The sequence below is a fragment of the Paroedura picta genome, chromosome 7, assembly GCF_049243985.1.
Source record: "Paroedura picta isolate Pp20150507F chromosome 7, Ppicta_v3.0, whole genome shotgun sequence".
Taxonomy (NCBI): Eukaryota; Metazoa; Chordata; class Lepidosauria; order Squamata; family Gekkonidae; genus Paroedura; species Paroedura picta.
This window is the reverse complement of record NC_135375.1, coordinates 3,577,509-3,604,963: the sequence shown is the minus strand read 5'-3', so window position 1 is coordinate 3,604,963 and position 27,455 is coordinate 3,577,509. Positions and strand designations below refer to the sequence as shown.

At 51.8% G+C, this 27,455-nt stretch overlaps 1 protein-coding gene across 3 annotated transcripts; it reads left to right on the top strand.

Annotated features, from left to right (window-relative positions):
* Window positions 1–884: 884 nt before the first annotated feature.
* On the top strand, window positions 885–26,678 carry SPMIP6 (sperm microtubule inner protein 6). Of its 3 annotated transcripts, none has more exons than XM_077346387.1 (7): window positions 885–1,237; window positions 13,509–13,656; window positions 15,007–15,119; window positions 17,288–17,363; window positions 19,935–20,148; window positions 23,148–23,237; window positions 26,527–26,678. In XM_077346387.1, exons 1-7 carry the CDS (start codon window positions 1,103–1,105, stop codon window positions 26,633–26,635), a joined length of 885 nt encoding a protein of 294 aa, XP_077202502.1. In that variant the 5' UTR covers window positions 885–1,102; the 3' UTR covers window positions 26,636–26,678. The 3 variants fall into 3 exon arrangements, with proteins under 3 accessions (XP_077202502.1, XP_077202504.1, XP_077202505.1); XM_077346389.1 differs by having other exon boundaries at window positions 887–1,237; window positions 19,935–20,143; XM_077346390.1 differs by lacking the exon at window positions 885–1,237 and adding an exon at window positions 10,058–10,260.
* The last annotated feature ends 777 nt before the right edge of the window (window positions 26,679–27,455 follow it).

Below are 27,455 nucleotides of genomic sequence, written 5' to 3'. Positions count from 1 at the left end.
TGGATAAGGACACAGCTGCTGTTTTGTCCTAAGAGCCTTGTGCTCTTAGGGGAGTCCAGCCAGCAAGAGGGGAGGGTCCCCAAAGCCAGCGCCTCTACTCAGAGGTAGGCAGAGAACCACGCAAAGGCAACAGGGTGGACTTAAAGCAAAGTCAGGGGTTTGTTTTTGAGTCACCACTGGCTCCCCTTGTCCCGTTGGGCACATATGAAGCTGCCTAATACTGCATCGGACCCAAGGCCCATCGGACCCATTGCCCACAGCATGGTCTACTCTGACTGTCAGCGGCTCTCCAGAATCTCAGGTTGAGGTCTTCACATCACCTCCTTTTTAACTGGAGATGCTGCTGGGGATTGAACCTGGGACCTTCCACATGCCAAGCAGAGGCTCTGCCACTGAGCTACGGTCCCTCCCCATGGCTCTCCAGAGTCTCAGGCAAAATTCTTTCCCATCCCCTCCCATCTGGTCCTTTTAACTGGAGTTGTCGGGGATTGAACCTGGGACCTACTGCATGCCAAGCAGAGGCTCTACCACTGAGCTGTGATCCCTCTCCATGGCTCTCCAGGGTCTCAGGCAGAGTTCTTTCCCATCCCCTCCTGCCTGGTCCTTCTGACTGGAGATGCTGGGGATTGAACCTGGGACCTGCTGCCTGCCAAGCAGAGGCTCTGCCCCTGAGCTCTGGCCCCTCTCCAGGGCTCTCCAGGGTCTCAGGCAGAGTTCTTTCCCATCCCCTCCCACCTGCCTGTGATCCGGGGCCCCTACCCCATTCCAAACCCTTTGCTCTTGACCCCCTCAGCATGGTCCTCCTGTCTCCTAAGGACTGCCCACTTCTGCAGCCCTGCCTTGGCCAACTGTGACATCACACGTGATGCAGAGGCCAGCTGCTGGGAAAGGGGCTGTGAGCCTGCAAAAGAAACATTCACCAATTCTGCCCCACCGGCATGAAGAGCCCCTCTCCCCTTCTCACCACTCGCAGAGGAAAGGTTCTGAAATTAAATGCCATCCGGACTCTGGGCGTCTCTGCCGATGACGTGCTCCCCGCCAGCTGCCCCTGTGATCTGCGTGGAGGTTTTCGAGATCTCTGAAGGAAGACCGACCCGTCAAAATGTTCCTGTTTGCCCGCAAGACCAAGACGCCCATCAGCACCTACACGGACTCCTACCGGCCTCCGAACACCGTCAAGAAAGCCTTTGAGGACCCTCCGTTGGCCCTGTGGAGCGAAAACAAGTTTGTGACGCAGGTAAGACTCCAGAACGCCGTGGCCCCACACCAGGTGCACCTCAGTTAGACCCCCAAGCTGCAAGTGGAAGGAAGGCTTGGACAGGCCACGGGACTAAGACATCGTGTGATTTTGATGTGACGCCTCTGTTGATACAGTTTAATACTGCGTTGGCCTTCTTTCCTGCCACGTCCCACTGTCTGCTCATCCTTAGCTTATAGTCCACAAGTATGTGTGAGACGGGAGGCTGGACTAGATGGACCCCCCCACTGATCAGATCCAGCAGGGCTCTTCAGAGGTTCTTATGAAGGTCTCGGCCGTGTTGTTGTCCCTCTAGAGAAACTCAATGGCCACTGGGTGAGACAGAATGCCAGACTAGATGGATTTAGCACGTCTGAATGTGGAGATTCCCCTCAGTCTCCATGACTAGTATCCCTGGGCTCATTCTGCACACATAGGATAATGCACTTTCACTGTGCTTTGGCAGCTGGATCTTCCTGTGCAGAACAGGAAAATCTACTTCGAAAGTGCATTGAAAGTGCATTATCTATTGTGTGCAGAATAGGCCCTGGACTGATTTACCCCCCACTAATCTCTCTAATCCCCTTTGAAACCTGTTTATTCCTGTGGCCATCACTATATCCTCTGGCTGTGAATTCCCTCTCTGTGTCAAGTAGTATTTCCATCCTGGACTGACTGCCCCTTAGCTTCACCGGATGCCCTCAAGGTCAGGTATTTTGGGAGAGGGAGAAAGGCTTCTCTTACGGCTAATTTCATAAACCTCTCTCGTGCCCCCCCTTTGCGGTCCCTGGCTCTTCAGCCTTTCCTCCTAGGGAAGGCGCTGCAGCCCCTACAGCATCTTGGTGGCCCCCTCTGTGCTCTCTCCAGCTCTACCCGGTCCTCTTGGAGTGAGGCTGCCAGAGCCGCACGCAGGAGGGTTCAAAAGGAAGCTGCCCCAGCTAGCTTGGAGTTCAGCAGCATCTCAGAGACCCTCAAGTTCTACTCTCTGGGGAGAGGGAGAAACATTCTTTTTATCAACTCTTTCCAGCCCATGCAGGATTTTATAATCCTCTCTCATATCCCCCCCCCCTTTAGTTGTCCCAGGCTCCTCAGCTCTCCTCCCAGGGGAGAGTTACAACCCCCTAATTATCTTGGCTGCCACCCTCTGTCGTTTTGTCAACTCTGCCATGTCCTTTTGGAGGTGCAATGACCATAATTCGACATAGTATCCTGGATCATGGGTAGTCAACCTGTGGTCCTCCAGATGTCCATGGACTACAATTCCCATGAGCCCCTGCCAGCAAACGCTGGCAGGGGCTCGTTGGAACTGTAGTCCATGGGCATCTGGAGGACCACAGGTTGACTACCCCTGTCCTGGATGATTCTGCACCATACATCTGTATAGGAACATTACAATATTGGCTGTTTTATTCTCCATCCCTTCCCTAATAGCCAGCAAGGTTGCAAGGGTGGCCAAACTGTAGCTCTCCAGATGTTCATAGACTACAATTTTAGTCCATGCACATCTGGAGAGCCAGAGTTTGACCACCTCGGTATAGTGGTTAAGAGCGGTGGCATCTGATCGGGCAAGCCAGGCTTGATTCCACACTCATCCTCCACATGCTGCCAGCTGAGTGACTTTAGGCTAGTCACAGTCCTGATTGTGCTGTCCCTACCGAGCAGTCCTATCAGAGCTCTCTCAGCCCCACCCCCCTCACATGTCTGCTGTCGGGAGAGAAAAGGGAAGGCGATGGGAAGCCACTTTGAGACTCCTCTGGGCTGTGAAAAGCAGGGTATAAAAACCAGCTCTTCTTCAGGGGGCATCATCTGGGCACTGTGGGTGGGCTGGTAGTTGTCCCGCTTTCTGCCATCCCAGGTCACCCAGTTCCTTCCTTATTCATTGTGTCATCCCATTGATTGCATTGGCTTCCCCTGGGTTGGATCCAGCCCTCCTCTGAGTAACCTTATTTAAGTAGCTCTTTCTCCAATGGGCGTTGGAGGAAGGCTCTTTGGAGCTGGAGAGGGCTTTAAACCAGAGCTAGTAGGAAAGGTGAGGTAAAAAAATATTAAATTTGATATTGTGGTGAAGCTTCTAATCTGGAGAACCAGGGGGGTTGATTTTCTACCCCTCCTCCACACGCAGCCAGTTGGGTGACCTTTGGCCAGTTACAGTTCTCCAAGAGCTCTCTCAGCTCCACCTACTCCACAGGTTGTCTGGGGTGGGGAGAGGAAGCGATGGCAATTTTAAGCCACTTTGCGATTCTATCGGGTAGTGAAAAGCAGCGTATAAAAAACAACTCTCCTCCTTCTAAATTAATAAGCTTTGCTCAGTGGAGCAGTCGGATAGGGGTAGGATCCACCACGTTTTGAGTCTCAGTGAGAAAGTCAAATTATAAATATAGTAAAGAAACAGGAAACCTGATAAAAGCCAGAGAGGTACATGTCATCATTCCATTAGCCATGTGGATAATAACTCTATTTTAATTGTGTCTGTCAAAGCTGCCAACGTGGGTACCAGCTGAAGGTCCTTAGAGAGAATAATCTCTCTAAGGACAACACCTTCAGTCATAACCAGCATAAATACCAAAAGCAGAGAGATCCCGTAAAACAGATCTTGAGGCATTAATAGGTTCGTAAAGGCATAGGCCGTCCTCCAGTTCTCCTGGCCCTAAACCAGATCCAAACCATCTGCCTGAATTGTTCCTGAGAATATACAGAGAGCTTTTTAATACCAGCCAACAGTATTCCAGCCAGCCAGATAGAATGAATAAATCTGTCTGTCATGGTCTGAACCAACTGAGGTTTCCAGATAGACTTCAAGGGCAGCCCCGCATACAGTGCTTTGAAGCAGCCAAGTCTGAATGATATCTGGGATAGCTCACAAATGACACAGTAGCATTATATAGATCAGGATGGGTGGCCGTGTGAGTCTGTTTGTAGCGACAGAAAGGAGCAAGAGTCCAGGAACACCCAAACAACTAACAACATTTGTGGCAGATTCTGTGAGGTACGGAAGAAGTGAAGAGAGCCAGTGTGGTTAAGAGCAGTAGCTTCTAATCTGGTGAGCCAGGTTCGATTCCCTGCTCCTCCACGTGCAGCCAGCTGGGTGACTCTGGGCCAGTCACAGCCCTGTTAGAAAAGTTTTCATAGAACAGTTCTCTCAGAGTTCTCTCAGCCCCACCTACCTCAGAGGTGTCTGTTGTGGGGAGAGGAAGGGAAAGGGGTTTGTATGCCACTTTCAGGCTCCTTCAGACAGTGAAATGCAGGGCATAAATACCAAATCTTCCCTAGGTTTCCATGGGTGTTGTATAGCCATGAATTCCTACAATTCTCCAGCAGCCAAAAATTTGAGCTCTTTAACGTTAACCGGGGAGCACCAGGAGGAGGTAACCATGAGCTAGAATTGCACCCCTTAAAAGTTAGATATAACACTTAGATATTAGTATTTAGGGAAGTTGCCCAACCGGCTTGTTTCACTTACTTGGCTATCTAGTTTATATTATTAGATTTTTCCTGTGCCTAACTTTGCAATAAGATAAGTAAATAGTGATCCGTGAGTCATGGAAGCTCCTCCCCTGCCACAAATGTTATATGTTATATTATTATAAAGGCTTCCTGTGCGTAGCTCTGCCATACTACGACTAACAAATAGTGATCCGTGAGGCATGGAAGCTCCTCCCCTGCCACCAATTTAGTTAGTCTTTCAGGGGCTCCTGGACTCAAACATTCCACAATTGGCTTCAGCCTCTCTGAACAGACCAAATATATTCTGCTTCTCTTTCTGCACGGCCCTTAGGGCGCATGTGGGGTCCCCTGCAATTTTGTCCTTCCAATAATCAACTAATTGCGGCTGAAAAAGAAATTGACCTGTAGCCACGTTGCAAATTCAATATTTGCATGTCATGTGACCCTATCTCAGGGTTGGAGAGAATCTCTGCCACAAGGGCCATCAAAGCAGACTGCAAATACATAAAATATTATACATTGGGAATGATTAATAACTGAGTCATTCCTCGTGCATGCTGCTTTCTCAGCCAGGGCTTCATGCAGCCCTGGAAGAGTTTTCTGAATGGGCGGGAATTAATTAATTTTAATAGTTTTTAAAAAGAAATGTTACACATTTATTAGGTGATATAACCATATATGGTTGTCTCAACCCACCCACCTCTCCCAAAATGGCCAATGATGGGCCTGGAGGGGGTGGGAAGGGGAGGGGCCCTGGGTGGGCGTGTCTACAGCTCCGTTTCCCAATCGTATTCTGCACGATTGCACCCCTTCTGGGGTTTCTCAAAGCCTGAAAAATGTTTCCTGGGGTTCTCAACAGTAACAAAGTTGAGAAAACCTGGGCTAATGAAACACTGCCCCAAAATAGAACTGAATACGCTGCCTAAGGAGGTGGTGAGCTCCCCCTCACTGGCAGTCTTCAAGCAAAGGTTGGAGACACACTTTTCTTGGATGCTTTAGGATGCTCTGGGCTGATCCTGCGTTGAGCAGGGGGTTGGACTAGATGGCCTCTATGGCCCCTTCCCACTCTATGATTCTAAAGGAGTGCAGGCATGAAACCCAGTCCTAGAAATAAAGAATTGCAGCGGACGTAACAACATGGGAAAAGTCCCACTTAGGTTCTGGGCCTGAACCTAAGCACCTCTTTGGGGTGCAGAAAGCCCCACACTCCCTCTCTGGGATCTCCATTTACGTGGAGGGAGCTGTGGCTGGGAGCTCTGGGAAGTCTCAGGGGGGACCAGGCAGAGCCCTGACCCTGGAACGACACGTGCAGCTGAACTGTTCCTTACACCTCCCGCATGTAATCGTGCAGCCTGTACGTCACCCTCTTTTATTAGAATAAACACACCCAAGTCGGTTGGCACTGTTTTATTTCAGTTAGGGAGCAAAACAAACAAATAAAACCAGACGAGGGCCATTTTTTCCTTTATGTCTTGCGGGGAGGTTCTGGGAAACAGCTGGCTGTATGGAGAACCAGATGTTGGAGCAGAGAACTCCTAGCAATGCTGATGAGGTTGCCTTGCATGGGATCAGACCCTTAAGAACATAAGAGAAGCCATGTTGGATAAGGCCCATGGCCAATCCAGTCCAACACTCATGTGTCATGCAGTGGCCAAAACCCAGGTGCCATCAGGAGTTCCACCATGAGGGCCAGAACTCCAGGAGCCCTCCCACAGTTGCCCCACAAGCACCAAGAAGACAGAGCATCCTTGCCCCAGACATAAAAACATAAGAGAAGCCATGTTGGCTAAGGCCACAGGCCCATCCGGTTCAACACTCTGTGTCAGACAGTGGCCCAAACCCAGGGGGCATCAGGTGGGTCCACCCTTGTCTCCTCAGACTGGCAGCAGCTTTCCAGGGTCTCAGACTGAGGTCTTTCCCATCCCCTCCTGCCTGGTCCTTTAACTGGAGATGCCAAGAATTGAACCTGGGACCTTCTGCAGGCCAAGCGGAGGTTCTACCGCCGAGCTACAGCCCCCACAATTGTGTGCATTCAAAATCCTTAGGAAAAGCTCCCGTATTCCGAAGCGTCACCCTTGGGGCATTGTCCCCTTGCCCCATAGGCTGGACCAAATTTCCCCCAGCTCACCTGTGTTATGGCTGCCCTTTCTGACTGTGACATCACAGCTGACGCAGGAAGAGTTAGTGACAGGGAAGGGGGGGGGGACAGGGCTTGAGATTTGAAAGCCATTCACAGGCTGTAGTTTATTATCAGAGTTACAAAGATTTCCCCTTTTATTTTCTTATCTGTGGGAGGGAAGGTTGGTTTTGCAGGCAGACCTCCTTCGTGGACAGGCACGCCCCCAGCCCCTTTTTCTAGGGACCCTCAAGAGTTGTCGATAGTTTTGCTCCAAGGCAGCCCTTTCCTTTGGCGAGATGTTTGTCTTTGGGCATAAAACAGACACCCCCATCAGCACCTACACGGACTCCTACCGAGTGCCGTGCATGACCAAGGAGAGCTACCAGGAGCCCCCCCACAAGGCGTGGAGCACAAAGTCACCACTCTCCAAGGTAAAGTAACACATGGCTCTGCTGCCAGGTCCCGCTGACCCCCTTCCAGGGGGGGGGTGGTCTGTGGGAAAGAGAATGTCCAGTGTTTTTAGCAAGACCCCGGAACAGGTGCGAGAGCTTGGAACTTTGCAGCGAGAAGAACCATCAAATCAGGACGTTCTGGGGGTTTCCAAGGCAAAAGGTGCCTTCACATGGCCTTCCACTGTGGAGCAACCCTGGATTTCCCTGGTGGTCTCCCTTCCCAAATCAGCCGTGACCCTGCTCAGCTTCAGAAAACTCACAGGGCTGGCTAACCATGACCCTGTGGCTCCGTGGCAGAGCGTCATCTCGACAAGCAGAAGGTCCCAGGTTCAATCCCTGGTATCTTCCGTTAAGGACCAGGCAGTAGACAATGTGAAAGACCTCTGCCTGAGACCCTGGAGAGCTGCAGCCAGTCTGAGTAGATATTGGTGGGCCAGGGGTTGGATTCAGTAGATAGCAGCTTCATGTGTTCAGGTGTCAGCACTCCGGTAAAACTGGTGCACCAAAAGGGGAGGCTGGGTCGTGGATGGGAGGCGAAGGGGTTGGATCTCAGGGACTTGTATTCTGATCATCACTGCAGCTCTAACCAGAGTCGTGTCTATTTTAGCTATAGGCTTGGGGCAGTTCAGCTTTCCTGCTCTGTCAATCAACATGAATTCATTTTCTAATAAATCCTGTCCCCTCCCCAGCCCTTCCTAGAACTGTTTTTCACCCTTCCGAAATAACCAAAGCCCCCACCCTGCACCCTGACTCCTGGGTTACTAGCCACAGGCCCTCAGGGGACATCTGTCTAAAATGCTTCATGTTTGGAATTTTCTCTCCCTTGGGGGAGCCTGAGTTGAGCGGAGAGGCAGCAGACTGACAGCACTTTTAAGAAAAAGTGGATTTTCTTGGACTTCTTACCCGGGATGACCCTACAGATGAATGACTTCCGGATCTGTCCTTTCTTTGACGGCCCCCAGCTCAAGTCTTGCCACCTGAGGGCTGCAGCATTCGTGATGGGGGGACTCTGGTTGGGCTTTCCTCTTTTCCTGCCACCTTCCCAGCATGATTGTGTTTTTCCAGGGACTCTTGTCTACTCATAACCCAACCAAAGGACGGTCACCTTAGGCCTCTTGTCTTAGTTTCGAGGGAGAGTTCAGACTGGTGCAGTGGTTAACAAAAGCTGCCTGCAGTCTGGAGAGCTGGGCCTGCTTCCCCACTCCTCCTCCTCCACATGCAGCTGGTTGGGTGACTTTGGGCTCATCACAGCCCTGATAGAAGCTGTTCTCACAGAGCTCTCTCAGCCCCACCTGCCTCACAGGGTGTCTGTTGTGGGGAGAGGAAAGGGAAGGCGACTGTAAGCCACTTTGAAACTCCTTTGGGTAGAGAGAAGCAGCATATAAGAACCAACTCTTCTTCTTCTTCTTCATATCAGGGCTCTCTCAGCCCCACCTCCCTCACAGAGTGTCTGTGGTGGGGAGAGGAAAGGGGATTGGAAGCTGCTTTGAGACTCCTTTGGATATAAGGATATAAGAACCAACTCTTCTTCTTCTTCAGTAATCTCAGGGCTCTCTCAGCCTCCCCTCCCTCACAGGGTGTCTGTTGTGGGGAGAGGAAAGGGAAGGCCATTGGAAGCCACTGTGAAACTCCTTCAGGGAGAGAAAAGCAGGGTATAAAAGCATTCTTATTCTTGATTTGATCCAGAATCAACTTATATGGCTTTTTTATTATATAGATTGTATTTATTCTAAAAAGAGAAAGACATGAAAATAAGAGAGAATACACACAACATGTTTCATTCCCAGAAATATGAATATCAAGCTGATAATGTCACAATATATCTTTTCCAAAATAATAAAATGAAATATAAAATTTCCATCATTTACATAGAATCATAGAATCATAGAGTTGGAAGGGTCCATACAGGCCATCTAGTCCCACCCCCTGCTCAACGCAGGATCAGCCCTAAGCATCCTAAAGCATCCAAGAAATGTGTGTACCCAACCTTTGCTTGAAGACTGCCAGTGAGGGGGAGCTCACCACCTCCTTAGGCAGCCTATTCCACCGCTGAACTACTCTGACTGTGAAATTTTTTTCCTGATATCTAGCCCATATCGTTGTACTTGAAGTTTAAACCCATTACTGCGTGTCCTTTCCTCTGCAGCCAACAGAAACAGCATCCTGCCCTCCTCCAAGTGACAACCTTTCAGATAGCTCATGATTTTCATTCCATTTTATCAACTGATTTATTCTAATATTGGAATCTATTTTCTATTAAAATCTGGCAATCTGTTTCCTGCTCTTTTCTAGCTTCTCTTCGGCTGCCTTTCCCAACCCAGTCTCTTGTTCTCAGTCTCCTGTTGGGTTGATGACGAAGCCAAGGAGTAGAAAACCTTGGGGAATCCCAGTCCCCTCACTGTCAGCCTAAAATGTTTGAAATAGGTCACAATATCATTCAACGTTTTCCTTTTGCAAATCTATCTCCTGCTTTTCCATAAAAAAAAAAACCTCAACACCCTTCATTGTAAAAGCATAATGCCCAAGCAGAAGTCCTCTTCCTAGCCCCTTCCGTGTGGGGTTTTGGCTGGCTGCCGCTTGGGGGATCAATTCGCCTTTCTTGTGCTCCTGGAAAAAGTAACCTCAACAGGTAAATGCCAAGGGCAACCTGAACCAAATACAAAGAATTCCCTCCCTCTGCATTGCAGTCTCCCTGGCTACACAGGCTGTGACAACATCGCAGTTCCTGGGAAGGCAAGAGAGCTTCTTAAACAGCACAGCGACTCAGTGTAGTAACTTGGGTTGCCAAGTGTTGGTTGGAAAACTCCAGGGGACAGAGGGCAAGGCTGGAAGAGAGCAGAGTTCAGCGAGGTTCCACTTTGTAGACTCCACCCTCCAAAACAGGCATTTTCTCCAGGAGAGTTGATCTCAGTGGTGATCCCAGGAGCTCTCCAGGCCCCACCTGGAAACTGGCAACCCTTGCAGCAGCTAGTCAGGACTGCAAACGCTGGTGAATGAACAAGGAAGAGGTAAGAGAGGCCCTTCTCTGGTGACTCCTGTGCCCGCCTCTTCCCAAAGGTTGGCAACCCAATGTAGATGTCAGGGCAGTGAGCCTGGTCCTTGGTTGGCCAGACCTGGCTGGCCCAGACTGTCTTGAGCTTCTCAGATCTCGGAAGCTAAACAGGGTCGGCCCTGGTGAGTATTTGGAGGGGATATTGCCATGGACATCTAGAGCTGCTGCACAAAGGGGGTCTTGCCCTATCCGAGCACCCCAGGGTTACAAGAAAGATCGGGACATTGGTCCTTGGTTGCAATCAGTGGAGCTGGGTTGGGGAGATGACCATTTACCAGCATAACTGTGGGGTGCTGTGATCAATGTTATTGTTGTTTTAATGGGATACGCTGTTTTATGATTTTATTATTCTGTAAGCCGCCTTGAGATAACATTGTTGTGAGAAGTGGGGTATACATTAAAAAAAAAAAACATAAATAAGTACTGGATGAAGCCGGATCCAACTCACCAAAGTGTCTACTGGGATAAATTTGGGTAGGAGCTTAGTGGGAGAGCTTCTGCTTTGAGCCCCCATCCAGTTAAAAGGATGTGAAAGACCTCAGCCACAATCTAGGATTCTGTGAGTCTAGGTCAGCAGTGGGATGGGCTGCCTAATGAGGTGGGGAGATCCCCCTCACTGGCTGTCCTCAAGCAGTGGCTGGACAGATCCTTCTCTTGGATGCTGGAGGCTGATCCTGCACTGAGCAGGGGGAGGGACTAGATGGCCTGCATGGCCCCTTCCCACTCTAGGATTCTAGGAGTCTAGTTCAGCAGTGGAAGGGGCTGCCTAAGGAGGTGGGGAGCTCCCCCTCACTGGCCGTCTTCAAGCAGTGGCTGGACAGATCCTTCTCTTGGATGCTGGAGGCTGATCCTGCACAGAGCAGGGGGTGGGACTAGATGGCCTGCATGGCCCCTTCCCACTCTAGGATTCTAGGAGTCTAGTTCAGCAGTGGAAGGGGCTGCCTAAGGAGGTGGGGAGCTCCCCCTCACTGGCCGTCTTCAAGCAGTGGCTGGACAGATCCTTCTCTTGGATGCTGGAGGCTGATCCTGCACTGAGCAGGGGGTGGGACTAGATGGCCTGCGTGGCCCCTTCCCACTCTAGGATTCTGGGAGTCTAGTTCAGCAGTGGAAGGGGCTGCCTAAGGAGGTGGGGAGCTCCCCCTCACTGGCGGTCTTCAAGCAGCGGCTGGACAGATCCTTCTCCTGGATGCCTGAGGCTGATCCTGCACTGAGCAGGGGGTGGGACTAGATGGCCTGCGTGGCCCCTTCCCACTCTAGGATTCTGGGAGTCTAGTTCAGCAGTGGAAGGGGCTGCCTAAGGAGGTGGGGAGCTCCCCCTCACTGGCGGTCTTCAAGCAGCGGCTGGACAGATCCTTCTCCTGGATGCCTGAGGCTGATCCTGCACTGAGCAGGGGGTGGGACTAGATGGCCTGCGTGGCCCCTTCCCACTCTAGGATTCTAGGAGTCTAGTTCAGCAGTGGAAGGGGCTGCCTAAGGAGGTGGGGAGCTCCCCCTCACTGGCCGTCTTCAAGCAGCGGCTGGACAGATCCTTCTCTTGGATGCTGGAGGCTGATCCTGCACTGAGCAGGGGGTGGGACTAGATGGCCTGCGTGGCCCCTTCCCACTCTAGGATTCTAGGAGTCTAGTTCAGCAGTGGAAGGGGCTGCCTGAGGAGGTGGGGAGCTCCCCCTCACTGGCCATCTTCAAGCAGCGGCTGGACAGATCCTTCTCCTGGATGCTGGAGGCTGATCCTGCCCTGAGCAGGGGGTGGGACTAGATGGACTCCATGGCCCCTTCCCACTCTAGGATTCTGGGAGTCTAGTTCAGCAGTGGAAGGGGCTGCCTAAGGAGGTGGGGAGCTCCCCCTCACTGGCCGTCTTCAAGCAGCGGCTGGACAGATCCTTCTCCTGGATGCCTGAGGCTGATCCTGCACTGAGCAGGGGGTGGGACTAGATGGCCTGCGTGGCCCCTTCCCACTCTAGGATTCTGGGAGTCTAGTTCAGCAGTGGAAGGGGCTGCCTAAGGAGGTGGGGAGCTCCCCCTCACTGGCGGTCTTCAAGCAGCGGCTGGACAGATCCTTCTCCTGGATGCCTGAGGCTGATCCTGCACTGAGCAGGGGGTGGGACTAGATGGCCTGCGTGGCCCCTTCCCACTCTAGGATTCTGGGAGTCTAGTTCAGCAGTGGAAGGGGCTGCCTAAGGAGGTGGGGAGCTCCCCCTCACTGGCGGTCTTCAAGCAGCGGCTGGACAGATCCTTCTCCTGGATGCCTGAGGCTGATCCTGCACTGAGCAGGGGGTGGGACTAGATGGCCTGCGTGGCCCCTTCCCACTCTAGGATTCTGGGAGTCTAGTTCAGCAGTGGAAGGGGCTGCCTAAGGAGGTGGGGAGCTCCCCCTCACTGGCCGTCTTCAAGCAGGAGCTGGACAGTTCCTTCTCCTGGATGCTTGAGGCTGATCCTACACTGAGCAGGGAGTGGGACTAGATGGCCTGCATGGCCCCTTCCCACTCTGGGATTCTAGGAGTCTAGTTCAGCAGTGGAAGGGGCTGCCTAAGGAGGTGGGGAGCTCCCCCTCACTGGCCGTCTTCAAGCAGCGGCTGGACAGATCCTTCCCCTGGATGCTGGAGGCTGATCCTGCATTGAGCAGGGGGTGGGACTAGATGGCCTGCATGGCCCCTTCCCACTCTAGGATTCTAGGAGTCTAGTTCAGCAGTGGAAGGGGCTGCCTAAGGAGGTGGGGAGCTCCCCCTCACTGGCCGTCTTCAAGCAGCGGCTGGACAGATCCTTCTCCTGGATGCTTGAGGCTGATCCTGCACTGAGCAGGGGGTGGGCAAGTACACAACTATGCTTCAGAACCATATTCTGGATGATTGGACCCCTTTTTGGGATTCTCAAAGCCTCAAGAATGTTTCAGGGGTTTCTTAACCCCTGATCCTGCACTGAGCAGGGGTTTGGACAAAATGACCTTTGTGGCCCCTTCCAACGCTATGATTCTAGGATTCTATGAACATAACATATCAGCAAGCTGTCAAATGTTATGAGTTTTAGACATTCGGATCCCTCTGCCATGTGCAATTGACTTTTCTGTGCTCCACATATGAACTGTGCTCCTCACTGTTCTTACTTACTGGGACAAAACCAGCATCCACCACCATCTCTGCTCCCCGCTCCCTATAATGTTGGGGGTCCTCCTGCAATGCACTGACGTGTCTCCTTGCTGCCTGTCAGGGTTTGACGGTGCCCAGAGTGGACAGCCAGGTAGATCAGGCACATCTGGAGAAGATGGTGAAGAAGGCAGTTCAGGAATACACCTACAAGAATTCCATGGAACCAACAGCTTATCGGCCGTACAAGTACTGGGTGACCAGAGAAGAAGGTAGGCGCTGCTACTTCCTTCTCCAACCCCTGTGGGTCTGGCTCTCCATCCTTGGTGGTCACTCCAAGAGGGCTCCTGTTGATATGCAGAGGACCAGATGTGCCAGACCATAATAGAGGCACAGTAGGACCTGTAGGAATCAGGCCTGGTGATCTCCAGACTAGAGAAATCAGTTCCCCTGGAGAAGGGATGCTTCGGAGTGCGGACTCTGTGGCCCTGGACATCACTGAAATGCCTCATGCCCCAAGTCCAGGCTTCACCCAGTAGTCTCCAGAAATTCCCCAGCCAGGAGCTGGTAACCAAAGGCTGTGCCAGGCTTCGCTCTGGCCATTTGAGTCCAATGCACAGGGGGAAAGCAAGGTACAAGCAGTTGCATCAATGGGCTCCTGGAGTTCTGGCCCCACGGGTGGACCCCCTGGTGGTCCTTGGCCTTTTGGTCCCTGTGTGACACAGAGTGTTGGACTGGATGGGCCATTGGCCTGATCCAACATGGCTTCTCTTATGTTGGGGGGGGGGATTATGCTCTGTCTTCTTGTTGCTTGGGGGGCAACAGTGGGAGGGCTTCTGGAGTTCTGGCCCCACTGGTAGACCTCCTGATGGCCCCTGTGTGACACAGAGTGTTGGACAGGATGGGCCATTGGCCTGATCCAACACGGCTTCTCTTACGTTCTTATGTGGAGATGTCTGGGGTGGAGATGTTCTGTCTTCTTGGTGCTTGGGAGAGGACAACTGCAGGAAGGCTTCTGGAGTTCTCTGCCTAGAAACCAGAAGTTTAGCCCCACCTTAACTGTGTATTGCCAGCCTCCAGGTGGGACTTGGGGATCCCCCAGAATTACAGCTCATCTTCCAGACTACAGAGATCCGTTCCTCTGGAGAAAACAGATGCTTTAGAGCAGGGGTAGTCAACCTGTGGTCCTCCAGATGTCCATGGACTACAATTCCCATGAGCCCCTGCCAGCAAATGCTGGCAGGGGCTCATGGGAATTGTAGTCCATGGACATCTGGAGGACCACAGGTTGACTACCCCTGCTTTAGAGGGTGGGTTGTATGGCATTACAACCGGGATTCCTTCTGCCATTATCTGTGACGTTGTGACCCTACTGGGAGGGAGGCCTCTCTGGCATTCCAGCCCCCCCCCTAAATCCTCCCCTCCCCAGGCTCCAGCCCCCAATCTCCAGCAATTTCCCAATCCAGATTTGGCAAGGGTGAGCCCAACAAGGCGCTCTTGGCAGATGGCGTTCCTTACCGGCCCTTTTCTTGTCTCGATCCCACCCTCCCCTTCCTCTGTGGCTCTGCCGGCCATTCTGTTGACACCCCCCCAATGAATACGGTCTTCTCCTTAAATTGCAGAGAAGTACAATCCGGTCTTCGTTGGAGACGACAGGTACGCGACGTGGAGAACCGGGCCCTACAACAGCGCGACGTGGAACAGATACACCACCTACCTCCCGCGGATACCCAGGGTAATCCCTGTGGGCCCTTTCTGACCTGGGGGCAGCAGGGGAGGAAGGCCCTTTCCCTGGGGAGGACGGCTGCCTTTGCCCCTGGAAGAGGAGTTTTCATGCGTCTTCCCTGACAGACATGAGGCTAAGCTGTATTGGAGGGGCCCCCCCCATGACTGGCAACCCCTGGAAGACCAGGGGCAGAGGCTCACCAGAATGAGTCTTTTTCTCTGATATCATCAAGTGCATGATGGACTGTGATGGTGTCATTTCCAGTTGCACACATGGAATTGATGTCACAACATTGTGAGATGCTGTTCCGCCCCCCTAAGTAGTTTTGGGGGAACTCTTTATTGGCCCCCTGTCTCTCTCCCTGGCTCACCCACACTTCTTTACACTCCCTCTCTGCAGGGTTCTTAACAACCTAGAGAGAATAAAGTCTCGCCTGTTAACAGAGATTTTTAAAAATCCTTCTCATCCTCTGTTAAAGGCACAGGGCGGTTTTTCTCCAGGTTGTTGGCATGCCTGGTTCTGCTCCACTCAGGTTCCTCTCCTGTCTGCAGCTGGCATCCATGTTTCTTTGGGCACACTGGGTGGTATGCTCAACCAGAACTGGGGAGAGGCGGGTTCAAATCCCAAGCCAGCTGGGAATTGGGCATTGGCCAGCCATCCTCTCCTGACCCCTCATTCTGAGAACAGAAAGGGGGGGGGGAGAGGTCTGCCATGCGATCTTTAACTAGGGTTACTCATCTCTGGGTGAGGCCTGGAGACCTCCAGGAATTACAAGAGATGAGTTTCCCTGCTTGGGAGGGCAGACTGGGTGGTCCCACTGAGCACCCTCCCCAGGCTTCACCCCCAAAGCTCCAGGAATTTCTCAACCCGGAGCTGGCATCCCTGCTTGGAGGAAGTGCAGGGTAAAAATAGGCCCAGCAGGTAGGGTGGTGAACGAAACTGCTCAGGCCTCAGGTGGAAGTGACTTGCTGGCCCCACTTTGGTAGTGAATCCCCCCTCCCCCTTTCTCTCCAGGCTGTGGGGGGATTAAGAGGGCGGAAGGAGAGTGTTGATCTCTCCTTTGCTTGCTTCATTTGGCCTCAAAATTAGATAAACCCTTGCTTCATATGTGAATGCTCACAGGCATGAATAAGACCCTGGCCCCATTCTGCCTGGTACCGTTCTCACAGGCATCTCTCAGGCCATGTCTGCGACACTTAGAAGAAGAAGAAGAAGAAGAAGAAGAAGAAGAGTTGGTTCTTATATGCCACTTTTCTCTGCTGGGAGGTAGGAGAGGCTGAGAGAGTCCTGATATTACTGTTTGGTCAGAACAGCTTTATCAGTGCTGTGACTGGCCCAAGGTCACCCAGCTGGCTGCACGTGGAGGAGGAGCAGGGAATCAAACCCAACTTGCCAGATTAGAAGTCTGCACTCCTGACCATTACACCAAGCTGGCTTTCTGGCTCTGGAGTAGTGTGTGTTCAGTTTTGGGCACCCCAGTTGAAGAGGGATGTAGACAAACTGGAGCGTGTCCAGAGGAGGACAACAAAGATGGTGAGAGGTTTGGAGACCAAGACGTAGGAGGAAAGGTTGGGGGAGCTTGGTTTGTTTAGCCTGGAGAGGAGACGGCTGGGAGCGGATCTGATAACCATCTTCAAGTATTTAAAAGGCTGCCATGTAGCAGAGTTGTTCTCTCTTGCCCCAGAGGGACAGACCAGAACCAATGAGATGAAATTAATTCAAAAGAAATTCCTTCTCAACATCCGGAAGAAGTTCCTGACAGTTAGAGCGGTTTCTCAGTGGAACAGGCTTCCTCAGGAGGTGGTGGGTTCTCCATCTTTGGAGATTTTTAAGCAGAGGCTGGAGAGCCATCTGACGGAGAGGCTGATCTTATGAACTTAGGCAGACTGTGAGTGGGTGGGCAGGCAGGGGTGTCCCAGTGTTTGTCTCTTGTTAAACGGACCAGGCAGGAGGGGATGGGAAAGACCTCCACCTGAGACCCTGGAGAGCTGCTGCCAGTCTGAGCAGACAATACTGACCTTCATGGGCCAAGGGGCTAATTCAGCAGAAGGCAGCTTCAAGTTCATGCCTGAAATTCTGTCCCTGCCTTTGACGCCACCCCATCCCAGACTGCTCACCGCCCTTCCCTCAGGATTCTGTGCCGAAAGGAGCTCATGCCATCCGATTTCTCCTTGCAGGACTCCGGGATGGAGACCATCCTTCGTGGGATGCCCATGCAGTACCCTCCAAAACCAGAACGGCTCAATAGTTACGGTAATTCAGGCATCTGAGCAAGGAAACGGGGCAGGAGACGGAGGAAGGACAATCTTAAGACCCTCAGGAGAGCCCTGCTGGATCAGACGAGTGAGGGTCCATCTAGTCCAGCCTCCTGTCTCACTCAGTAGTCAAGCAATTCCTCTGGGGGGCCAGCCCCAGGGCAAAGAGGCCAAGTTCTTCCCCTGATGTTGCCTCCTGGCTCTCTGACGCAGAGGAGTGCCTCTGAATGTGGAGGTTCCCCCAGTCACCATGACTAGTAGCTATTGGAAAATTTAGTCCCCCATGAAGCTCACTCATCCCCTTTGAAAGCTGTCTCCTCCTGTGGCCGTCACTCTGTCCTCTAGCAGCAAATTCCACATTTCGGGCCCTCTCTGTGTAAAGTAGTCTTTCCTTTTGTCCGCTTTGAATCTACTGCCCATCAGCTTCATGAGATGCCCTCAAGTTCTAGTCCTTTGGGAGAGGGAGAAAAATTTCTCTTTCTCAACTCTCTGCGGCCTTCTGTCATACAACAGGCACACAGCCCCCTGGTCCTCTGTTTTCCAAACAGAAAGTCCCTGACTCTCCAGCCTTTTCCTGTAGGGAAGGGCTCCAACCCCTTCATCATAACGGCTGCCCTTCTCTTGCCTCACTGGTACGGCTACCTGAAACCTGGAGAGCAAATGGCTGGAGCCATCGTGGTGCCTGAGACACCCTCCTGCACCCACAAACACACTCCAGTCTGCTCCAGTCCAAAATCATGAGGCCGGCTGCCTGCTTCTGGGACAGTGCAAGCACAGGCTAGGGACACCACTGGTCAGCACCGTGCACCCCATAACGCTTGGCTCCCGGAGTAATGATGTGTGTGGCCCATGGCGTGCACAGCTGGCAGGGCAGCCACTGAGACAGGTGTGCCAAGGGTGGGTTATAAAATTCCCAGAGATTTGAGGGTGGAGCCAGGGGAGGGAGGGTTTGGGGAGGGGAAGGAAGGCCTTAGCATGGGAAAACGCTGTCGAATTCACCGCCTCCCCCTGAGAACGCCATTTTCTCCAGGGGAACTGATCTCTCTAGACTGGAGACGAGCTCCAAATAGGGTTGCCAGCTCTGGGTTGGGAAATTCTGGGGATTTGGGGGTGGACGCTGAGGAGGGAGGGCTTCGGGAAGGGAAGGGACCTCAGATTTGCTCAAGATGGGTGGCCAGGTGTGTCTACCTGCAGCGAGGGAAAAGAGCCAGAGCCCAGCAGCACCTTCAAGACAATTTGCAGCAGGGGAGAACCTTTCAGTATCCCTGCTCACTGCTTCACGCAGAGCAAGATGGGGGGGTGGGGTGGGCGTGAGAGTCTGTCTGCAGCAGCAGAAAAAAGCAAGAGATGGAAGTGGTTCCAACTGGCGGCAGAGGAGAGAACCCACAGTCATTGGTTTAAACTATGGGTAGAAGAGTATCAGCTAGATATCAAGAAAAAAAATGCACAGTCCAAGTAGTTCAATGGTAGAAGGGCTGCCTGAGGAGGTGGGGAGCTCCCCCTCACTGGCCGTCTTCAAGCAGCGGCTGGACAGATCCTTCTCCTGGGTGCTTGAGGCTGATCCTGCCCTGAGCAGGGGGTGGACTAGATGGCCTGCATGGCCCCTTCCCTCTCTAGGATTCTAGGAGTCTAGTTCAGCCATGGAAGGGGCTGCCTCAGGAGGTGGGGAGCTCCCCCTCACTGGCCGTCTTCAAGCAGCGGCTGGACAGATCCTTCTCCTGGATGCTGGAGGCTGATCCTGCACTGAGCAGGGGGTGGGACTAGATGGCCTCCATGGCCCCTTCCCACTCTAGGATTCTAGGAGTCTAGTTCAGCAGTGGAAGGAGATTTGTGAGTCACTGCACACTTTTTCAAGAAACCTCTTCCCTTGCCACAAATTTTGTTAGTCTTTAAGGTGGTCCAGGACTCTTGGTCTTTTCTAGTGCTGGAGATTCGGGGGTGCAGTCTGAGACAATGGGGTTTAGAGAGAACGGAGGGTCTTAGGAAGTCCATCTTCCAAGATGCAGAATAAATGAGAGAGAGAGAGAGAGTAGATAGACAAATGATGAATAGCTGAATGGATAGGTAGATGGATGGAAGGAAGGATTAATAGAAAAATAGATATGGAGATATGGAATCTGGAGATCAGTTGTAATTTCCGGAGATCTCCAGCCCCCACCTGGAGTTTGGCAACCCTAGATCCAAGCAAGGTGTCATGCCCTTGAGTCCACTCTCCAAAGCAGGGGTAGTCAAACTGCGGCCCTCCAGATGTCCATGGACTACAATTCCCAGGAGCCCCTGCCAGCATTCGCTGGCAGGGGGTTCCTGGGAATTGTAGTCCATGGACATCTGGAGGGCCGCAGTTTGACTACCCCTGCTCCAAAGCATCCATTTCTCCGGGAGATCTGACCTTGCTGTCTGGACACCAATTATAATTCCTGGGCATCTCCACGCCCTGCCCTGCTTCCTGCCCCCTGCCGGCTTCACAGGAAGTCCCCCCATGTTCCCCCTCCTTTCTTGCTCCCCGGGGCTGATGCCTGCGGCCTTCTCTTCCCCTCTCCGCCCCGCCTCCTGCCCCCCTTCCCTCCAGAGCGAGAGGTCGTGGTGAACATGCTGAACAGTCTGTCCCGGAAGCAGCTGCCGTCCATCCAGCACCGCTATACCGTCCCGGGCAGGATGCCGTACCAAGGCTACTACAGCCCCTGCAGCGGCCGCCACTACTGCTTGCGAGGAATGGACTATTATGTGGACGGCGCGCCCAGCAACGAACAGCAGATCCGCCAGATAGTTGAGAAGATTGTAAGGTTCGGAGGGTTTGACGGCTTGTGCACTCCCCAACCCCCCCTCAGGGACGGGGAGGGGGTCTTAAGTGGGGTTCCTGGCTTCCAGAGAAGGTTTCAGACCATTATTTTAAAAGGATTGCATGGCCAGAGCCTACTGGTTGTACTGGGTTTTCCAGGCTGTATGGTCATGGCCTGGTAGTTTATTCCCTGACTTTCTAATGAACTCCACCCAGACACAGGAAAAAGACTTTCTAATGGACTTGATAAAGAACTCCAAACTCCCAAATAAGTCAGGAATGTAATGCATAACTCCCCCCCCCCACAAGAAGTAAATTAAATGCCCAGCAACTGTTTACACCAGGGGTAGTCAAACTGCGGCCCTCCAGATGTCCATGGACTACAATTCCCAAGAGCCCTTGCCAGCATTCGCCAGCGAATGCTGGCAAGGGCTCCTGGGAATTGTAGTCCAGGGACATCTGGAGGGCCGCAGTTTGACTACCCCACTCCACACTTTGGCCCAGAGGTTGCTGACCACAGGAAATGAAACGATCAGACCATGTCCACACAGCCTGAATAACCCACAACAGCCAGCTGCCCATAATCTTTCAGGAAAGAGCACCGAAGGACATTGAACACAAACCTTTTTTTTTTGCAAAGTTTGAGTCCAGTGGCTCCTTTAAGACCAACAAAGAATAAAACTTTGTGAGTCTCAAAGGTCCTCCTGGACGTAAACTTTGTTCTGCTGCTTCTGAGCAACGGAGTGACCCACCTGAACCTACACTTTCTTCCCCTGTAGGATACACATGGGAAGTGCAGTTGATGGGGTCCCCCTGGCCATTAATCCAGATCTTCTGTAGCTCTGGGGTTGGGTGTCCTCAATATGGTAGTGACACCAAGCAAGGGTTGCTTATCCCCAGACGGTGCCTGGAATCTCCTGCTAGTACAACTGACCTTCAGAGAGTTGGGCGATTAGGGCCATAAGAATCAGCAGAGGGCACAGTGGCTAAAAGCTACAGCAGAAGCCATGTGTGTGTGCAGGTAAGAAAATCAACAAAGAAACCTGAGACTTCTCTTTGTCTTTTCACATTCATTTTACTTCATGCTAGGAAATCCATTTCTAGGCAGAGTTCTAAGAAATTCTAACTAGAATCATAGAGTTGGAAGGAACCATACAGGCCATCTAGTCCAACCCCCTGCTGGCAGTCTTCAAGCAAAGGTTGGATACACACTTTTCTTGGATGCTTTAGGATGCTTAGGGCTGATCCTGCGTTGAGCAGGGGGTTGGACTAGATGGCCTGTATGGCCCCTTCCAACTCTATGATTCTATAATTCTATAATTCTATGATTCCATGATTCTAAGACTGCCACTATCTAGGATGGAGAGAGATGCAGGACTCTGTTCTGCCCTCATGGTGCCAATATGGAAAAAGAGGCCATGTTGAAGAGAGAGGGAAGGAAGGAAGTGCCCTGAGACTATCAGACCACATAACAAAAGGGGAGCAATACATTTGAGATAGCAAGGATCTTCTGCACCTTGCCAACTTGTCTTTCTCACTCCCTTCTGCAAAACACCAGAGATGGTTTCAGTGTTTAAGGCAGGGGTAGTCAAACTGCGGCCCTCCAGATGTCCATGGACTACAATTCCCAGGAGCCCCTGCCAGCGAATGCTGGCAGGGGCTCCTGGGAATTGTAGTCCATGGACATCTGGAGGGCCGCAGTTTGACTACTCCTGGTTTAAGGCTTTGCTGAACCAAGCTGGAGTCACCTTGTAGGAGAAACCCTTTTCTGCCTTCAGCTGCTTCCTCTGGGCTCCACACAATTATTTATAATTAACAAACGGCACCCACAACCACAGGGCGTGGTTTATGGCCAGGAGCTGATTTAATCGAAAGATTAGAGAAGTCTGTAGAGGGTACAGCTATCAATGGCCATTAGCCATGCTAGCTAAATGGAACCTCCATGTGCACGGGGTGTGGGTGGGCGTTTATATTTGAGTCTAGCATGTCAGGAGGAAACGGGGAGGGTGGTCTCCTTTGGAAGCAAGGGCACAAGTGGTGCTAGAAACACTGAAGGTTGCCAGTCCCCCACTAGTCAATGGCAGAGCAAAGAGGGGGTCCAGTTGCCATATTCAGGTTGGGAAACTCCTGGAGATTTGGGGTGGAGCCTGGGAGTACAGGGACCTCCGTGAGGTACAATGACATAGAGGTCACCCTCCAAAGCAGCTCTTTTCTCCAGAGGAACTTATCGTGGTCATAGCAGGAGGTTTCCAGGTGTTACCTGGAGGTTGGCAGCCCAAGCAACACAAAACTGGGACGTTTATGCCCTCTCAAGTGGGGGAAGCTCATGGCTATCAGCCTCCCCCCCCCCCAGTTGTTTCCTCCTATCCTGAAATGGGGAGGACAGTGATTCAGTGGTAGAGCCTCTGCTTAGCCTGCAGAAGGTTGCAGCTTCAACCCTTGATGTCTCCATTTGAAAGGATGAGGCAGTGGGTGATGGGAGAGCAGCTGACAGACCTTGCTGGACCAAGGGCCTGAATCAGTAGGAGGCAGCTTCATGCGTGCTCCACCACCTGCTAAGGCAAGAGAGGAAGGCAGTCTGGTGTGCAAAGAAGAAACCCTCCATGTCCAAAGAATTCTAGAAGCATAGAGTTGGAAGGGACCTCCTGGATCATCTAGTCCAACCCCCTGCACCATGCAGGACACTCACATCCCAATCGCTTATCTACTGTCACCTGCCACCCCCTTGAGCCTTCACAGAATCAGCCTCTCCATCAGATGGCTCTCCAGCCTCTGCTTAAACATCTCCAAAGAGGGAGAACCCACCACCTTCCGAGGAAGCCTGTTCCACTGAGGAACCACCCTAACTGTCAGGAACTTCTTCCGGAGGTTTAGACAGAATTTCTTTCTCATTAATTTCATCCCCTTGGATCTGGTCCGTCCGTCCCGGGCAAGAGAGAAGTGGGCAAGGCCCTCACTTTTCTCCTCACTAACCGCCGTCTCTTCTTCTTCCTCCTCTTCCAGGAATTTCCCGTATTACGACCACCACCAAGAGACGACCCTATGTGCACCTATGCCCGACCCGCTGCCTTCTTTCCCGTATATGAACCTTAAGTAAGGAATTAAAACCCAGCTTTGAGGAGGGGGCTGGAAGGGAAAGGGGCTAGCAGCAGTTCACCTTGCAGGGACTTTCAAAATGGGGGGGGGGAGGTGGCCTCCGAGGGTTTGGGGGCGCTGTGGAGATCTGCATGAGCCCACGAGGTTCCCTGCAACATGGCTGCCTGCCCCTTTCTATGGGTTATCTGCTGGCTTCCACTTTGGCTGGGCTTTTGTCCAGCAAACCTTCTGGTTGCCCACTGGAGATTTGATTGGCTTGGCAGATTTTTAGAAATGTTGCTTTAGCAGCAGCTACTGCCACAGCACTAGGGCCTTGATTGAGTGACTCAGGGGTAGTCAAACTGCGGCCCTCCAGATGTCCATGGACTACAATTCCCAGGAGCCCCTGCCAGCATTTGCTGGCAGGGGCTTCTGGGAATTGTAGACCATGGACATCTGGAGGGCCGCAGTTTGACTACCCCTGGAGTGACTGAAGGGAGGCTGGGCAGCCATTTTGTAGCTGGCTCTGCCTCTTTGGGGGATTATATTTGTAACTGGAGATGAGGTTTATATTCTTATATGTAGGCCTTTTTGCCTGTCAGCCACTGCAAGCCAGCATCACTGCAAACAGTGGCATATAAATTCAAAAGTAAATAAAAGAACAAATAGGACCCACACAATGCAAAAAAGAAGGGCAGGGAATCTTAAAATTATGGTCCGGGGAAACTCCCAATTCCATCCTCAGAGCTGCAAACGAGCCCAACTTTTAGGGTCTTTTTAATGCAATGCTGGTCAGTTTGCACCTAACCATATTTTGGCCAAAGGAGAGTAAAAGAAATTCGTGGACAGCAGGAGGCCTCTCTGGCCACCAGGGGGACTTGCAGCTTGTAAGCAAAATGTATCACATATGGAGAGAGATTTCCAGAAAAGCACTTGAGAAACAAATAGTTCGAATATAATCTAATGATTTATAAAGAGCAAAGAAGCAGCAGACCTTTTGGCCACAGGTGCATTTCCTGGACACCTTTTCAAATATAGAAGGCCAGAATCTCACCTTTTTTTTTTTTTAAGTCAGAAAAATTGACACCAGACTCTAAATGGAGTCACAGATGACTGGGTTGGCATTTTCGAAAAAGAGGCAGGCTTGTTCAGCTTCCCCCCGTTGCTGGTGCAGCTGCCAGTAGAGCTCAGCAATAAGGGGGCTTCCAGATGGTTGGAGTCACTGCCTCAGTTACCCATGCTGTGTCTTTAAAATCTGCCCTAGGACATTCTTATATCGATATAACGTTATATTAATATGTGTATCAGGTGCTCCGAATTCCGTTTTCATCTCTCTTTATCATCCATCTATCCTCCCTTTCTCTCTCCCGACCTACCTACCTATCCCTCCCTCCCTCCCTCCCTCTCTGCTCTCTCTCTCGCTAATCTGTCTATCTGTCTCTGTGTCTCTCCGTCCGTCTGTATGTCATAGAATCATAGAGTGGGAAGGGGCCATCCAGGCCATCTAGTCCCACCCCCTGCTCAACGCAGGATCAGCCCTAAGCATCCTAAAGCATCCAAGAAAAGTGTGTATCCAGCCTTTGCTTGAAGACTTCCAGTGAGGGGGAGCTCACCACCTCCTTAGGCAGCCCATTCCACGGCTGAACTACTCTGACTGTGAAAAGTTTTTTCCTGATATCTAGCCTATATCGTTGTACTTGAAGTTTAAACCCATTACTGCGTGTCCTCTCCTCTGCAGCCAGCAGAAACAGCATCCTGCCCTCCTCCAAGTGACAACCTTTCAAATACTTAAAGAGGGCTATCATGTCCCCTCTTAACCTCCTTTTCTCCAGGCTGAACATTCCCAAGTCCCTCAACCTATCTTCATAGGGCTTGGTCCCTTGGCCCCAGATCATCCTCATCGTCTCTTGCATTAAATTTCTGTGACCCCACCCCACCCCCTGGCATGGGCTTGGGTCAGTTTACATCATATTATTGGCTTGCAATAATAAGGTTGCCAGATCATAGTTCCATAAATCCCAGAAATAGTCTTTAAAGACTATTAAAGACAATCTAATTGCCACTGCTCCACCGTTAAAAGCCTGCCTTTTCCTCCACCCCCTTCTCACATGCAGGGATCCGCCCTCCACGGTGGCCACTTTCTCCAGGGGAACTGATCTCTGTTGCCTGGACAGAGGCACTTCCTCCATCAGCATGGGGGCAGGCAGGGCTAATCCCCAGACGCCAGTGGCCCTGAAAACAACTTGCACCCCTCCCTGGGGGCAGGAATTTGGCCCAGGGCTGCAGCATCTGCTTGAGACGCCAAACGTCCCAGGTTCAGTCCCTGGCTTCTCCGGCTTAAAAGGAGAGCTACCGTGCAATGAGAAAACCCTTTGCCTGAGACCCTGGGAGCTGCTGCCAGTCTGTGTAGACAACCTGGCCTCAATGGGCGAGTGGACTGGTAAAGCAGCTTTGGGTGTTTGTGTGGCCTTGACCACTCGCTGGTCAACTCTAGCCCGAGCCCCTGTGGACACAGGCAGAAGCACAGCAGGGGCGCAAACAGCCTGGAATGAGCCCTGCAGAGATTATGTTTTGGAAGGTCGCCTCTTTCACAAGATGGACCCTGCAAACTTTGCCCTTTGACCCCAGCCTCTCCTCTCTGCAAATTTGCTCAGGCCGACCTCTGAGTTCTCAAGACCGGAAGGGAAGGAAGGGGGTCTCAAGGCAGCCACTGCTGCCCGGATGACCTTGGTCTTCTTCCATCTTGCACCCCAAAAGCAGTCTGAAGAAGGGAGCCGTCCCTCCCCAAGCCTCCCCCTCTGTGTTGTTAGCCTTTAAGGTTCAACTGGACTCCTGTTCTGTTGGCAGAGTTTGAATATGCAAAGGGAGTGGAGTGCCTGGAAGCTTAAAACAACAAAACAGTTTTATTTATGAAGAGGAAAAACTATGCCTAGAAAGGGAGAGAGACACAACAGATCTTGAAGGGTCCGACATTCTCTCTGCTGCAGACGGACAAACAGGGCCACCCCTACTGATTTATCTTTAAACCGCCCCAAGCCTGTTCACAGAGCCTATAAATATAATAATAATATAATAAATATAATAATAATTCATTGATTAATAATAAAAAGTGAGTGGTGATTCCAGGAAGCTCCTCCCCTGCCACAAATGTGGTGCGTCTTTCCGGTGCTCCTGAAAGCAGGATTCTGGATCTCTCCTACTGCTACGGACAGACGCTGGTGGGGTGGACGGTCAGTATGATTAGAATTTTCTTTTAAAAATCCCTCCTCCGTCCCTCCTGACCCTCTTCTTTTTCTGTCTCCGCCAGGTGGGATACCAGTCACTTCAAGAAGAGTGGAGGAGCCCAGAGGGACAGCTATATAATTCATCCTGAGTTTGCTTCCGAGTCCTACCCGTGCCCGCCATGTTGGTGGTAGAGAGCTGAGACAGGCTGCCATTAAATTTTCCGCTGGTGACTAACCACCGGTCTGTCCCTTCCTGACCCCCAACGCAGCCAGACTGCCAGCACGGGGGGATGCAATGGGCCGAGGAGGGAGCATTCCCCTCCCCTCCGCACCTGGTCCTCTCCTTCCTTCGCCATCCAAAGGACCCCAAGGAAACAGAAATTTCTGCCGATCTCCAATTGGGATGGAGACCCTGGGATCAGGGCACTTTCAAGACAGGAGACAAAAGGGGGGGGGGGTTGCCCTTGTGTGCCTCTGCATAGCAACCCTCAGTGGTCTCCCATCCAAAAACTAACTAGGGGTGACCCTGCTCAGCTTTTGAAATCTGACAAGATCAGGCTGGTCAAGGCTACAGAGCCTACTTAGAAATTAGAAAGCAATGCAGGAAATCACAAACTCCAGAAAACCATAGGATAAATTGCCATAAAGCATCATGTCCAGCATGGTGTGGTGGTTAAGAGCGGCAACTTCTGGAGAGCTGGGTTCAATTCCCTGCTACTCCACATGCAACCAGCTTAGTGACCTTGAGCTTGTCACAGCCCTGATAGTGATGTTCTCACAGAGCAGTCTCTCTCAGAGCTCTCTCTGCCTCACCTGCCTCACTGGGTGTCTGTTGTAAGGAGAGGAGGGGAAGGCAAGTGTAAGAAGGAAGGAAGGAAGGAAGGAAGGAAGGAAGGAAGGAAGGAAGGAAGGAAGGAAGGAAGGAAGGAAGGAAGGAAGGAAGGAAGGAAGGAAAAATTCCACATTGAGAGGAAGTATTGCTGCAGCTTGATCCAAATTACATGCATGCTGG

What these genes read in the sequence shown, in the direction of transcription:
- SPMIP6 (XM_077346387.1), top strand. Translation starts at nt 1,103, where the DNA reads ATGTTCCTGTTTGCCCGCAAGACCAAGACGCCCATCAGCACCTACACG. An exon ending in CTGGGTGACCAGAGAAGAAG is followed by an intron (nt 13,657 to 15,006) that starts GTAGGCGCTGCT and finishes CTTAAATTGCAG; the next exon opens with AGAAGTACAATCCGGTCTTC. An exon ending in ATAGTTGAGAAGATTGTAAG is followed by an intron (nt 20,149 to 23,147) that starts GTTCGGAGGGTT and finishes CTCCTCTTCCAG; the next exon opens with GAATTTCCCGTATTACGACC.